Source organism: Antechinus flavipes, chromosome 4 (assembly GCF_016432865.1).
Source record: "Antechinus flavipes isolate AdamAnt ecotype Samford, QLD, Australia chromosome 4, AdamAnt_v2, whole genome shotgun sequence".
NCBI lineage: Eukaryota > Metazoa > Chordata > Mammalia > Dasyuromorphia > Dasyuridae > Antechinus > Antechinus flavipes.
Window position 1 is genome coordinate 337,239,086 of NC_067401.1, and position 14,804 is coordinate 337,253,889.

The 14,804-nt window shown below is 35.0% G+C and overlaps 1 protein-coding gene across 1 annotated transcript in view; it reads left to right on the forward strand.

The window, feature by feature from the left end:
• Positions 1-14,804, forward strand: part of UST (uronyl 2-sulfotransferase) — a 387,714-nt gene that overhangs the window by 329,342 nt on the left and 43,568 nt on the right. The window contains exon 7 of the mRNA XM_051997919.1: positions 4,762-4,919. Within this exon, the coding sequence (XP_051853879.1) occupies positions 4,762-4,919 (158 nt within the window). The remainder of the gene's footprint in view (positions 1-4,761; positions 4,920-14,804) is intronic.

The following is a 14,804-nucleotide window of genomic DNA, read 5'->3' on the forward strand; positions in this document are numbered from 1 at the left end:
AATAGAGACAAGGTCTGTGATTTCATTCATATGGATATCTCACAGACAAAACTCACTCTGCCAATGCAGTTCAGTAAATTCTATGCAATTTGGAGTCTTAGGAAGTTTCTTAGATCACTGGTATCACACTCAAATAGAAATGGCTCCTTGATCACATATTGATTTAGGAACAACAAATGAACATTATTTCTATCACATTACATTTTTACTTAATTTTCTAAGTATTTCCAAGTTACATTTAAATCTGTCAAACTTTGGGAATTTGGGGGTCTGCCCCACTTTGCAAGTTTGACATCTTGAAATCATTAACAAGTTTACTGAGTTTCCAGATAACATTTTTATATCTTTACAAGATTCTGAATACATTATTTAAATCCACAAGTACTTGTAGATCATAAAATTTAGGAGTATCAGGAATCTTAGAGATCACTTAGCCTAATTCCTTATTTTATAGGTAAGGAAACCAAGGCCTTGGGTCACACGGAGCGAAAGTTGCAAAATTAGGGTTGAATGCAGGTCTTCCGACTACAAATCCAATCCCCCTCTACTTTATCATGCTGCTTTTCTAGAGTTCACACTCTTTCCCTTGTTTGCTTACTTCTCCTGAGAGATCCTATCCCTTACCCAATCCTGTGATATAGACATTTAAATCTTTAAAAATTCAGTTTCCACCTTTAATTAAATTTAAACAACTAAATAATAAGTGATCTGTTGTTTGACAATGCGATTTTTTGTTTGCTTGTTTGCTCATTTTTAACATAAAGCAAGGCAATCTCAGAACATGGTATTCACTGGTCATTTACCATCAGGAACCAAGCTAGAAGCTGTGGAGGATATCATATGAAAAGGATGCCTTGCCTTTAGAAATATTACTTTTCAGACCTACAGACACATAGTTACAGCTGGGGAGGCTGGGATACCCTCACATGCTGCTACCCCAAAAAAGGTCCTGTTTCCAGCTGATATGTTACATGAGAGCATCTGTCCATCACCAAAGCTTTCTGTTTCCTTTGTCCTTTGATGTTTCTTTGACTTTCTTCTATGCAAACACCCTGGCTAATCCCCCCAGATCTTTTTACTTTCAAACTTTGTTTACTATTTTATACCTAGGGTTTGTGAACTCTTGGCTTTGATTTTAGCCTAGTTCTCTGTTTGCTTTGAACCATTCCTTCCTTCCTTCTCCAAACCTATTAATTGTTACTAATCTCAGCATGCAATGACCACACTCACTCTTTACTTCCTCATTGCCTTCAACTCAATAGACCAACAATCTTATTTAACGCACAAAACAAAAATAACTCCTCCACCCCATAGTTCAGACAGTGAGAGAACTGTTTTCTACTCTGTTGGCTTGTCTTTGAGCCATTGGAACTGCAATTCCAGAACACTGAGCTCCAATAACAGTTGGGCCAGACCACAAAAGAACTGGCTACACTCTGGGGAGCCCTTGAGGCCTTGGAGGGAGTAAAGAAATGAAACAAGGGCAAGAGACCATGGTATAAGATGCCAGCTCCTTAACAAAAATTAGAGGTAGGACACACCTGCTTGGACTGATCAGCTTTTAGAAAGTTTAATGATGATTAGAGAAAGTCACCAATCAACTGCACTCTTAAAAAAAAAATTTTTTTTTTCATTCCACTTGCAAATCTTTTGGCCTGCATAGGATTCTGTCTCTGGCTAGTCACACAGTTTCTATAGGTTTTTAATCCTTTTTGTCAAAATCCAGTGCATTGGAGAGTCTATGCAACTTGGGTAAGTCCAGTGTGACTCCACTAAACTACCCTCCTAATCCAGAGTACAATCAAAGATCTAAACTATCATCCAGTTCCATCAGTAGGTAGATTTCAGTAGAGTTCCTTCATCATCCTTTCTCAGGCTGACCAAACACTAACCTTCTCAACAGTTCATCTAACCTTGAGACTGAACTTCTTAAGCTGATAATATTACGGGCCCCATTTTAGGCTCTGAGGTCTCTGGAAATTTTATGGATTGGGTAATCATTCAGCAAAACCAAGCAGTACAATTCATACTTGGGTCCTCACAAATAGTTTATTAGAGAGATTGATTCATCTATTTTTTTTTATTATTTTAGAGAAAATCAGAGTTAAGTGACTTACCCAAAGTCACACAGCTAATAAGTGTCTAGAGACAGATTTGAACTCAGATCCTTTTGATTCCAGGGCCAGTGCTCCTATCTACTTTACCATCTAGTTTCTCTATAATCCATCTTTTCTTGCCGTGGATTCTAGTTCTTCTTTAGGTTAATTAAAAGTTAATTAGAAATGGCTTACATATTATGTACCCTGTTATGGATGGAAATCTTCCCATCAAACCATAGCCTTGAGCTCTGGGGGGAAAGTCCACAAGGAGGGAGAATATTCAAATCCATAACAATGAAGTTGCATCTAAGGGAGGAAGAGAGGTGGCTGGCCCACTGATATTTTAAATGAATGCTATCTCTTGCTGAAACAAACCATCATTTGCTTTTCCATGGTATTAATTGACCTTACTCCCTGTGAATCTCTGCCCCACCCCCAAAAAAGAAAAAGTTCTAACTTTTTTGCTCTCAAATTCAGCTCATCATTTTCTGTCCATCCCTCTGACACAGTTGCCCTTACTAACTTTGATCTTGACCCTATTTTCTGTTTATCCAGTTGGTTCTCAACTTGGACTATATTCTAACCTCTCCTCCAGGTGGTCTTTTATTCTAGGCCTAATGACTGCTGCTAATATTTATTACATATAGGTGTCCCACTTCCTCCCTCATTTCCCTTTTCATTCTGCTATTTGGAGCCAAGACCCAACACTTATATTAATGAGGTAGAATATATGTTTTAAAATTAAGAAATTGGGATTTAATAAAGATAATAGAAAAGAGTGACTCAGGGAGGACTGAGTATCTTGAACTTTAACACTTTCCCCACAACTAAAAATATCTCAAAGAGTCAAGATAATTTTTTTTTTTTTAATGCCTGACCTGTGGTAAGAAAGTAGTTCAAACACTGCAGCAACACAGAATTATTTTTCTCTGACAGAAAATAACCTTATCAATGTTTTCTTTTTTCACACCATAACTTTTATGGAAATGTTTTGCATAACTCCCCATGTGTCTTCTCAATGTGGAGGAGGAGGAGGTAGGAAGGAAGAGAATCTGGAACTCAACGTTTTAAAAACAAATTTTTAAAAATTGTTTTATATGTTATTAGGGGAAATAAAAATATTTTTTAGAAAAGAAAAAAAGAAAATATCCCTCTTGATTAGGAGAGTAGTTTCCCCAGAAGTAAACTTTAATTAAAATAGGGAATTCCTTTTGCGTATGGATTGGAACAGTGGTCACATAACCTGTGAGGTTCTTTCTAATTCTGACATTCTGTGATTCTGTGATGAAACATTTGATAGGAACACAAGGGAGCACACATTTTTTTCCTGATTTCATATCTTTTCTTATTTCTTTCTTACTTTCCATTTCTTTTGCTGTTAACCAAAGGCTTCTTTGAAGTAAGAACTCTGAGGGGAATGTAGCTGGCCATCCTCCACCTCATCATAAATACATTTCTTTGAGGGCTGAGTCACTTTTTTCTTATTGGTCAATGTCAGCTTCTTGAGAGCAGAATCTGTTTTGATTTTGTGTTTACATTTCCAGCTCCTAATACAGTGCCTAGTACTATGCTATAGTGCCATGACATTTAATAAATGTTTAAGTGACTGACTGATTCCACAAGGTTATCCCTGATTTGGAGACCAGTGTTTGTCCCACAACAGAAGAATATTGGTCTAGAGAAACCATCAGAATAAACAGATAGAGAAAAATCTGTATTCCTGCCTTTTTATGACTTCCTAAAAGACATTTCAAAAGTCTTAGTTCAGTTTTAAACTTCAATAGCTTAATACTGCTCCAAACTATAGCTTTTAATATCAGTTATGTGTTTTCCAGGATTTGAGATAAAATAATACATTTTTATAATTAGAAGGACTGTATTTAATAGATGAGGAAACACAGGCCATGGCCAGAGAAGTGATTTGTTCAAGATCATATAAGTATTTAGTGTCAGAGGCAGTATTTTAACCCAGATCTTTCTTTTCCAGAACTGTCACTCATTTCTTTATACCATGCTGCCTCACAAGAATGAGATTTCATTTTTAGAATTATAATATGGCTTCCGTACTTGGCCAGATGTACTTTCCATTAACCCAGACATTATTTGTCAGTAAGTTCTACTAGTCTTTGAACTGCTTTTTACTTAATTGGATCAACTGAAACTTTTTTTTTAAATCTTACTATTACTTGGATATCCAATTATAGTAATGATGTAAATTAAAAAACAGTAAAATAATTGATGCTGATAAAATTCTAATGACCAATCTTGTTGCCAAAAAAAGAGATATTAGAAAATACTCCCCCACCCTACTTCTTTACAGAGTAAAAGATGATAGGTGTTAAATATTGTGTATAATATCAGACTTTTTAAAGATGTTAAATTAGTTTTGTTGAATATTTTCTTCCTCTTTTTTATTTTATGTTATAAAAGATGTATCTCTGAAAGGATTTAGAGGAGTGCTATATTGAGAAATACAAATGATATAAAAACCAAATACAGCAAAACAAATTTTTTAAATCAGAAAACAAAGACATTTGCAAGGATATCTTACAGTTATACCTTTATGTTTACAGAGGTAACACTGAAAGTGATTTTTTAGAAGGTTTTTGTTTTATTTAGACAGAATCTTTTTATTTAAAACTTAATATCTCTCTCCACAAAGGGAGCCAGGTGAATGGGCCCTTGAAAGAGCAAAATTGAACGTGAATGAACATTTCCTGCTTGTGGGGATCCTTGAAGAGCTGGAAGATGTGCTGCTTTTACTGGAAAGATTTTTACCTCATTACTTCAAGGATGTGCTCAGTATCTACAAAAACCCAGGTGAGGTCCTTTGGATGAGTTTTCACTTCTAAAAGGCAATTGTCAGAGAGTGTTCTGGAACAAAGGATTACATAGGCTAATTGGGAAGAATTTGAAGTCAAAAAGAGAAATTGTTCCATTAATAAAGGAAATTCTTTCAAGATTGAGTAGTGACACCTGGAATATGAACTCCAGGTTCATGTTCAAACAGATACTTAACCGAATCTTAAACTCTCTTTCTAGTTTCCCATTTGTCAAAAGAAACTTGAGTCAAAACACAATTGATATACGTTATAAGGATACTGGATTGTGGGAGGGGTGGCAAGAGCTTTTAAATCCATAAATGAAAAGACATTCCATATTCATAGTACTAACATAATGATAATGATAATGTTCTACTTCATGTAGTTATCATCATGCTAGCACTATGATCAAATACTTTTTGTCCTTCCTCTTTTGGTCAGAAACATCCTGATGAGTTTATTCCTTGCTATAAAAGGAAAGTTGTAAGTTATATGTAAGTAATATATAAGTATATTAAGTGGTTTGCACATAAGATTTTTTGTTAAGTATGATATGGCAAAGTTTGTATGAGAACAGATTGTAGCATGTTCTAGAGCCTACAAAACTTAAATTGTCCTTTATAGAATTTATTTATTTATTTTAATAAATTTTTCTAATATAGTAAAAAAACAAGCAGCCTTTTCTCCTCTCTTTAAGCTTTTTCCACTCTAGCAAACTTTTTGCTTTGACGTGTGTGTGTGTGTGTGTGTAGAAAAAATAAACTTATATAGGATGTAGATGTGTGTGTGTATATATACACACAAATATATATACATGTGTTTATATATGGTGTGTGTGTGTATATATATATATACATATATACATATATATGTATGTATATATGTATATATATATATATATGTACATATATATACATATATATATATTCAAGTGGATAGAGTGAAATAGGGAGGGGAAGGAAGGAGAGACAGAGATGAAGAAGAATTCCTGTTTGTGAAATTAAGGAAATGATTTTTTAAAAAACAGTATCTGTGTGTATTGTTTCCCCTAATAGAAGAAATATGATGTAATAAAGAATGCTGTACTTAACAATCAGATAAGACATGCATTTAAACCTCAGCTGTAACTCAGTTTACCTGTTGTGGGACCTCCAACAGATCATTAAACCTCTCTGAAACTCAATCTTATCTGTAAAATGGGCATAATGATAATAATAATGTTCTTCTTACCTCATGGATTTGTTATGATCATGATAATAGCTAAAATTTATATAGTTCTTTAAGTCTTGCTAAGTACTTTACAAATATAAGGTCATATTATCCTCACAACTCTGGGATATAGATATTATCACTATTTTTATCTTATAAATGAGAAAACTGGCAAACAAAAGTTAAGTGATTTGCCTATGTTCACACAACTAATGAGTATCTGAGGCTGGATTTGAATTCAGGACTTCCTGATCCCAGATACAGTGGTCCATCTATCTATGCACCTAACTTGGATTAAGGAAAATATCTTGTATGCCCCAAAGTGCACTGGAAATGAATGTACACACACACACACACACACACACACACACACACACATCTATGTACGTACATAATAAAGAATGTTTTGAAGGACATAGAAGGACATCATAGAAGCATCTTGAGAACAATTATCAAAAATTTTTCATCTTTCTAACCCAAGTACCTACAACAATATATTGCAAAAGAGCTTTTAGGAAACTGTTGACATTAAGTTTGAATTCAACTTCCCTAAATTTCTTTAGGACAACTTCAAAATATCATATTTTTTTATGAAGCATCTTTTATCTAGGACTCTCTTAGCGTTCTTAACAAATAAGTTCTATATGAATAAACACTTATTAAACACCTAATGCATATAGATCATGAACTGAATATTGAGGGACATACTAAGATAATAACGCATACTTTTGTAGAAAATACTCTCTTGTAGAATATGATTCAAATACAAATTTTAATAATAGAAAATGTGTGACAAGTAATTAAAAGGAGTGCAATGAGCTATGTGAAGTCTAAAGAGGGAACGTTATCACTAAGTAGGAGCATCCCAATAGACTTCTTGGAGGAGATGGAATTGAAGTTGGACTTAGAAAATGAGAGTTAAGGAATAAGCAGATATACAAAGGTAAGAAATTGTGGCACATCTTTGGTGAGTAGATGAGAATTTCAAAGTAAGTATTACTAATTGTTGCCCAGCTTAATAGATATTATCAATAATTGAGGCAAATTTCATGAAATAAATACTTTAGCAGATTTTGCCTGCCTCAGTCACCCAAGATGGGTGTAGCCTAAACCTCAGAACCTAGACTAAAGCAAGCCATTGATGGGGAAGATCACTTCAGTTGAGAATGATGCAAGGGATTAACATCTCCACTCTCTTCCTGTTTCTTCTTCTCCTTCCTTCTTCCTTCTTCTTCTTTACTATATTCATCCTTTGTTGTTGTTCAGTCATTTCTCAATCATGCCCAACTATTCATGACCCCATTTGAAATTTTTTTGGCAAAGATAGTAGAGTAGTTTGCATTTCCTTCTCTCTCATTTACAAATGATGCCAACAGGATTAGTGACTTGCCCAGGATCTCATAATTAGCAAGCATCTGAAACCAGATTTAAACTCAGAAAGATGAGTCTTCCTGATAGCAATCCCAGTACTCTATGCATTGCACCACCTAGCTACCATGTTCATCTTTTACTTAATATCTTTAAAAAATTAGTAATTGAAGGCCAAGATGTTAAGAGATAATTCAAAGTTATTCAATGAAATATGGAAATGTGGACTCAAATGAACCTTTTCCTTGAAGAATTTCTATTTACCCTTCAAAGCCCAACTTAAATCTCTTCACTTCCAATAAAGCCTTTCCTGATCTCATTTGCCATTTATGTACTCATGCTGACCCCCAGCAGTTGGAGAGAGCATCACCTTGTCACTCACTTGATCCACATCTCTACTGCAAAGAACAGATCATGATCTGTGACCTGCACAACAGCCCCAAAACAGATATCAATAAGACATCCAGGAACTGGTTGTCACCAAATGTCACTTTTATGATCCCCTATTTCCAGTTCTCTCCTTTTCAGTACTACTTCTCTGTTATAATATGAGTTCATTAAAAGCAGGGACTGTTTTGTTTGTTTGAATTTATATAGCACAGGTTCAGGCATAAAAAAGACTTCAGATATAAAACTGAGACATCTAAAATAAAAATTGCTTTTAGTTATCATCCATTTAATAAGATATGAAACAGTTGAGAAGCTAAAAGCAAAGATCTACTTTTTGCCATTATTGATAATAATGCAATTAAGAATAATAATTACCATACTTTTGGGTTGTGCTTTATGACTACAAAGTACACTCAGTGTATTACCTTACTTGATCCTCCCAGCATCTTTTGCAAGGTAGATAATTTTAAAATATTATCTTCATTTTTCACATAAGGAAATGGCTCAGGCGGTGACATGAAGGATTTAATTCAAGCTTACCAGTATCAAATATGAAATTCCCCAAAATTGGTTGCATCTATTAAGATAAAAACTTCTTTCATTATGTTTAGAAGAATTGTACATATTTAACCTGTCCTGGATTGCTAGGGGATGGGTGGGGAGAAGGGAGGGAGAAAAATTTGGAACACAGGGTTTTGTAAGGGTGAATGTTGAAAACTACTTTTGCATATATTTTGAAAATAAAAAGCTATTAATAAAACTTCTTTCAACACTTGGATGGATCTTATCAATATTAGTAAGCCCTTTATAGGTACAGATCCAAATCTTTCCATGCTTTCTTATCCTGTGCAGTTTTTTCATTGGCTTTTCAGTTTGGTCATTTCTTTCAGAGTTTCCACCCCTCCCCTAAGAATATATTACTTTGTTTCAAATTATTGAAGTACATTTGTCATATCGTACCATGTAACTATAGTCATCAATCTGAATGAGCCCTTTTATGATCCCCTATTTCCAGCTCTCTCCTTTTCAGTACTTCTCTGTTATAATATGAATTTATTAAAAGCAGGTACTGTTTTGTTTGTTTGAATTTATATAGCACAGGTTCAGGCATAAAAAAGACACTTCAGAAATATTTTTCTTTAAATTCAAATGTATGAGGGTTTTTTTGATCTTCCTAATTGCCATTATTTTTTTTCTTCAGAAAATTCTCCCTATCCTTTGTGTATGTTTAATGTTTAATTTTCTTTTTGAATATTATTTCTTCTCTTCTCTGTAATCAATATGTTTCTTAAGAGAAGATAATCTTCCATTTTTCACTCTGTTATCTACTTAGCATAGGACCTGGTATATAGTAGGATCTTAATAAGAGGCTGCTGATTGAATGCTTTGTAGACATGACTTTTATTAAAGGAAAGCCAATTCTATCCCTAAAACTATGCTATTACAATTATTATTTCTTAGAAAAGTTTAATTTTATTGTTCTCTTGAATATTGTTAAATAAAACAAATATGATAATTAAAAAAAAACTATAGTCATTAATCTTTATATCTTACTCCTGCCTTCTAGACTATAAGCTACTTGAAGAAAAAAATTGGGTCTTATTTGAATTTTGTATATTTCTCCTAAAGATTAGAATCCTGTACATAGTAAGCATTTAATAAATAGCAATAAATGAATGAATATAAATTCATTTTGTCCTTATTCACTCATTTTGGTCATATTCAACTCTTCATGATCCTATTTGGGCTTGTTTTTTTTTTTTTTTTTTAGCAGATACTATTCTCCAGCTCATTTTACATAGGAGTAAACTGAATAAACAATGTCAAGTGACTTGCTCAAGATCCCACAGCTAGTAAAGTGTTTAAGGCCAGATTTGAATTCAGATCTTCCTAACTACAGGCTCAGTACTCTATTATACCACTTAGCTGCTCCAATCAAATACATAGAAGCAAAAATATAGAGTATGAATTTAGTAATTTTTCTGTCAAGGACTAATGGGTTAAGTTGGAGGATAGAATATGGATAAGTTGAGGGAAGGGCCAGTGGTAGTAAACTAAGAGCAACATCTCTCTGCCTTGAACCAACAACAGAAAGTAAATAACATGAGGAGGATATAAAGAAAGGAGACAGATAGATAGATAGATAGATAGATAGATAGATAGATAGATAGATAAGGGAGGAATGGATGGTTGGATAGATATAGATACAGAGATATGTGTGTGTATGTATATTGTATCTCCACAAGCACCACATATCAAAATAGCTAGTTGTCTTAATGAATAGAATGTGGAACTTGGAGCCCAGTAGACCCAAGTTTCAATTCAGTCTCAGCATTTATTAGATGTGGGACAAGTCACTTACCTTCTTATCTGTAAATAAAACAGCCTTATTGTTCTTATCTGTAAATTATAATAATAATAGCACATATGGTACCAAGTTGTTGAGAAACAAATGAGATAACATGTTATATGCTGTGCAAATTTTAAAATACTATATAAATTTATTGGTGGTGGTAGTAAATTGAATAAGTTTGCTAATTATCTCCTCTATTTTAACTACTAACAGTGTGTTTTTTCAACTATTTTTCAATGCTAAAGTTTTTAAGTTTATATTATAAATAAAAAATAGACTTTTTGTAGACTAATCTGTGAAGTTAACACTAATTTTAACATTGATTCTGTGAGAAAATATGTCCTAAATTCCAAAGAGGTATCTAAGGGATGCTTGTAAATATCCTTTTGGGATAAAACCTATTTGTAAAGGGGGTACTTATTTTTAAAGGACTATTACTTTTTCAATGCTTTAGCAGAACAAGGATGATAAATAGTCCCCAGGTGTAAATATTGTCTTCTTTTTATTTTGAAGGAATGATAATTAAGCCCCAGATTTACAAGTGTATTAATCCACTTTCTGGGGGCATATGCATGCCAAAATACACAGATTTGAAGGTTATAAAAACAGTGACAAATATGCAGTACAAGAAATCTCAGCATCTAAGACCTACAGGAAAATTAAAGTTTTTCACGATCAATAAAAATGTCATATTGAGCTGCTCCATATACAGCATACTTAAAGTCTGACATTTTATAGCGAATAGTGATGTGTTTTAATCTTTTTAAAGGCATTTCAGAAGCAGTGTAGTATAGGATATATAACACTGAACTGAGCCAGGCTAGTATTCATTCTGCCCTAGGCTGTGTGCCTATGGGCAAAATTAACCTCTCTAAGATCGTTTCCTAGAGTGTAAAGTGGTGGAGTTGGACTAAATGATTTTTGAGATCTTTTCCAGCTTATCTCATTTCATTTTTTAAAACTATACACCAAAGCTAGAAGTTAGAATATTGTTGTCCTGTTACCAATTCTCTCACTATCAATTTGATATTGTATCTAATATCTTTAAAATGGGAATACCTCTTCTTTCAACTTTGCAAGATTATTGCAAGTGTCAAATGAGGTAATAGTTGTAAAAGTTCATTCTTAACTCTATAATTTAGAATGTAAAGTATTAGGTATAAAATAGTACATCTCTACCTAGTAGAATGGTTTTAATATGGGCATGTCTTAGGAAGGAAGGAAGGAAGGAAGGAAGGAAGGAAGGAAGGAAGGAAGGAAGGAAGGAAGGAAGGAAGGAAGGAAGGAAGGAAGGAAGGAAAGAAGGAAGGAAGGGAGGGAGGGAGGGGAGGAGGGAGGAGGGAGGGAGGAAGGAAGGAAGGAAGGAAGGAAGGAAGGAAGGAAGGAAGGAAGGAGGAAGGAAGGAAGGAGGAAGGAAGGAAGGAAGGAAAGAAGGAAGGAAGGAAGGAAGGAAGGAGGAAGGGAGGAAGGAAGGAAGGGAGGAAGGAAGGGAGGGAGAAAGGAAGGAAGGAAGGAAGGGAGGGAGGTAGGGAGAAAGGAAGGAAGGAAGGAAGGGAGGGAGGAAGGAAGGAAGGAAGGAAGGAAGGGAAGGAGGGAGGGAGGAAGGAAGGAAGTAAGGGAAGGAGGGAGGAAGGAAGGAAGGAAGGAAGGAAGGAAGGAAGGAAGGAAGGAAGGGAAGGAGGAAGGAAGGGAAGGAGGAAGGAGGAAGGAAGGAAGGAAGGGAAGGAGGAAGGAGGAAGGAAGGAAGGAAGGAAGGAAGGAGGGAGGAAGGAAGGAAGAAGAGAAGGAGGAAAGGAGTGAGGGAAGAAAGGAAGGAGGGAGGGAGGGAAGAAAGGAAGAAGGGAGGTAGAGAGGGAGAAAGGAAGAAGGGAGGTAGAGAGGGAGGGAAGGAGGAAGGAGGAAAGGAAAGAGGAAAGAAGGAAGGAAGGAAGGAAGAGAGAGAGGGAGGGAAGGAGAGAAGGGAGGTAGAAAGAGAAGGAGGAAGGGAGGGAGGGAAGGAGGAAAGAGGGAGGGAGGAAGGAAGGAAGGAAGGAAAGAAAGGAAAGGAAAGGAAAGGAAAGGAAAGGAAAGGAAAGGAAAGGAAAGGAAAGAAAGGAAAGGAAAGGAAAGGAAAGGAAAGGAAAGGAAAGGAAAGGAAAGGGGAAAAAGGAAAGGAAAAAGGAAAGGAAAGGCAAGGAAAGAGGGAAGAAGGAATGAAGGGAAGGAAGGAAGGAAGAAGGAAGGCAGGAAAGGGAGGGAGGGAAGAAGGAAGGAAGGAAGGAAGGGAGGGAGGGAAGAAGGAAGGAAAGAGGGAAGGAGGAAGGAAGGAGAGAAGGAGGGAGGAAGGAAGGAGAGAAGGAGGGAGGGAGGGAGGAAGGAAGGAGGGAGGGAAGGTGAGGGAGGAAAGGAAGGAAGGAGGGAGGGAAGGTGAGGGAGGAAGGAAGGAGAAGGGAGGAAAGGAAGGAGAGAGGAAGGGAGGGAGAACTTCAAAATATTTGCTGGATAATCATGAAATTGGTCTGTAATAATTTCCACTTAATAGGAAGCTATCATAATCATTGTTCATTCAGCTTGGGAAGCTATTAGTGTCTTAATTCTGAACCTAATGATCCAAGTGTACCTTTTTTCTACCTTTTCATCCTTGCTGATGACCTTTCATTTTTTTCAACACCAGAGTTCTCACCCCAAAGTCCTTTCCAGCCTTCTCTCATATGATCATCCTATGCTCTCAGTTCTACATTCTCATCCACTTTCATCACAGAATAGACATGGTCTCTGTCCACTGGGCACTGATATCATGTTTCTTTGGGGGATAAAAGAAGGTAGAACAATCCTTTGGCCAGCTGACAGATACATCACTGATAGAGCCTTAGACGTTCAGTCAGCAAGACATAAATTCCAATCAGGTCTTAGACACTTAAATAGCTCTGTGACCCCCAGATAGCTTACTTAATTTCTGTCTCAGTTTCCTCAATTGTAAAATGAATATAATAATAGCATTTACCTCCTAGGGTTGTTGTCAGGATTACATGAAATAATATTTGTAAAACATTTAGGACAGTACTTAGTACATGGTAGAATCTTAATAATTGCTTGTTAAATCTTTAATAGCCCAGGTGAAATTGATTCCAGGCTTATTTCATTTACTACAAACCTGTGAAAGAAAATATCTCTTCAAGTGCTCAGACTAACTATAAACGTCTCTCTCTTTGCAAATGATGTCAAGATTAGACTTATTTTTTATTAATGACCTCTCCACAAGCCACAAATCCCTGAAAAGATCATAGAGTGATCATTGAGACATCTCATGTCTACATTTATGAACTTTTAATTCATCAGTAAAATGATACTGACTAGAAAGGTTATCAAAATGATTCCCAACAACTGGTGAAAATTCACAATACAATTAAAACAATTATGCATATGTATATATATATATATATATATATATATACACATATACAAAATTTCTGACAGAGGAATTCTTTTCCCTAGGCCTCACTGAGAATGTGTTTATAAAGGATTTATCTAAGGTCATCTTAAAATGATCTTTAATGGGTTGTTGCAAAATAAAAATAAAAAAAAGCAATTGTTCCCTAATGGTTATTCTTATGCTTTTTTGTTTCTGGAAGACTATTAAATATCTATAGTTTCCAATAAATAGATTTTGGCCATCTGCCTTTAGTAGCTTTGGTAGACTTTTATTTTAAATAAGGACTTTCACTTGCAGTTTAAAAGGCATTTACTATTTTCCTTCAGAGGACTATCACATAAAATGAAGTTAATGAAAAATTTGTCCAGAAGGTGGCATCATCTCTCCATTTTTTCAGGAATGTAAGAAACTACAATTTGCAACAGAGCCCAGTATTACAGTGAATGAACAAACAGAATTATCTTGTAACTCATTTCCACAAGAAAACAAATCTGAATATAGAGACTCACTTTGGTAGGATCTGCCAGAGCTTCTGTTCCTTCATCAGATCCTTTATCAATTCAGGATGTTTGAAGGGAGTTTTAATTTTGTTGTTTCTTTTACAGTAAAATTAGGTTTTCACACCAGTTTCCCCACAAAAAAAATTTTTTAACTTGAAAATTGAAAAAGTCATGTGTTCACAAAACTTAAACTAATACTACCTTTTTACAATACCCATCCCTTTCTATTTTTTACCTATCCTAATCAGCTAAGAAACATACAAAAACCTCAACTCTATAACTACACCCCATATAAAGGAATTAACAGATGCTCTTATTGCACTAACACAACTTTGCTTAAGCAGTAAATGGTCACCTTTCCTAAGCGAGATATAAACAGACCTCATATTTATGATTTTGACTGATCTTCCCTATAATAGGTCATTGACATCTATTATCTACTTATGTTGATGGGTCCCTCACTGTCAAAATAGTTTTACTAGGTGCAATCTTTACTGATCAGATAGGTTACTAGATACAAAAAGTATTCATGTTTTAAAAACTAACCCCTTCATTTCTCAGGTTAAGACATTCCATTTTCAGGACACAAAGCCATTTATAGTGTAGGTATCATTCTGTTGATAAACTTTTATTTTTGTAGATATTCATTTA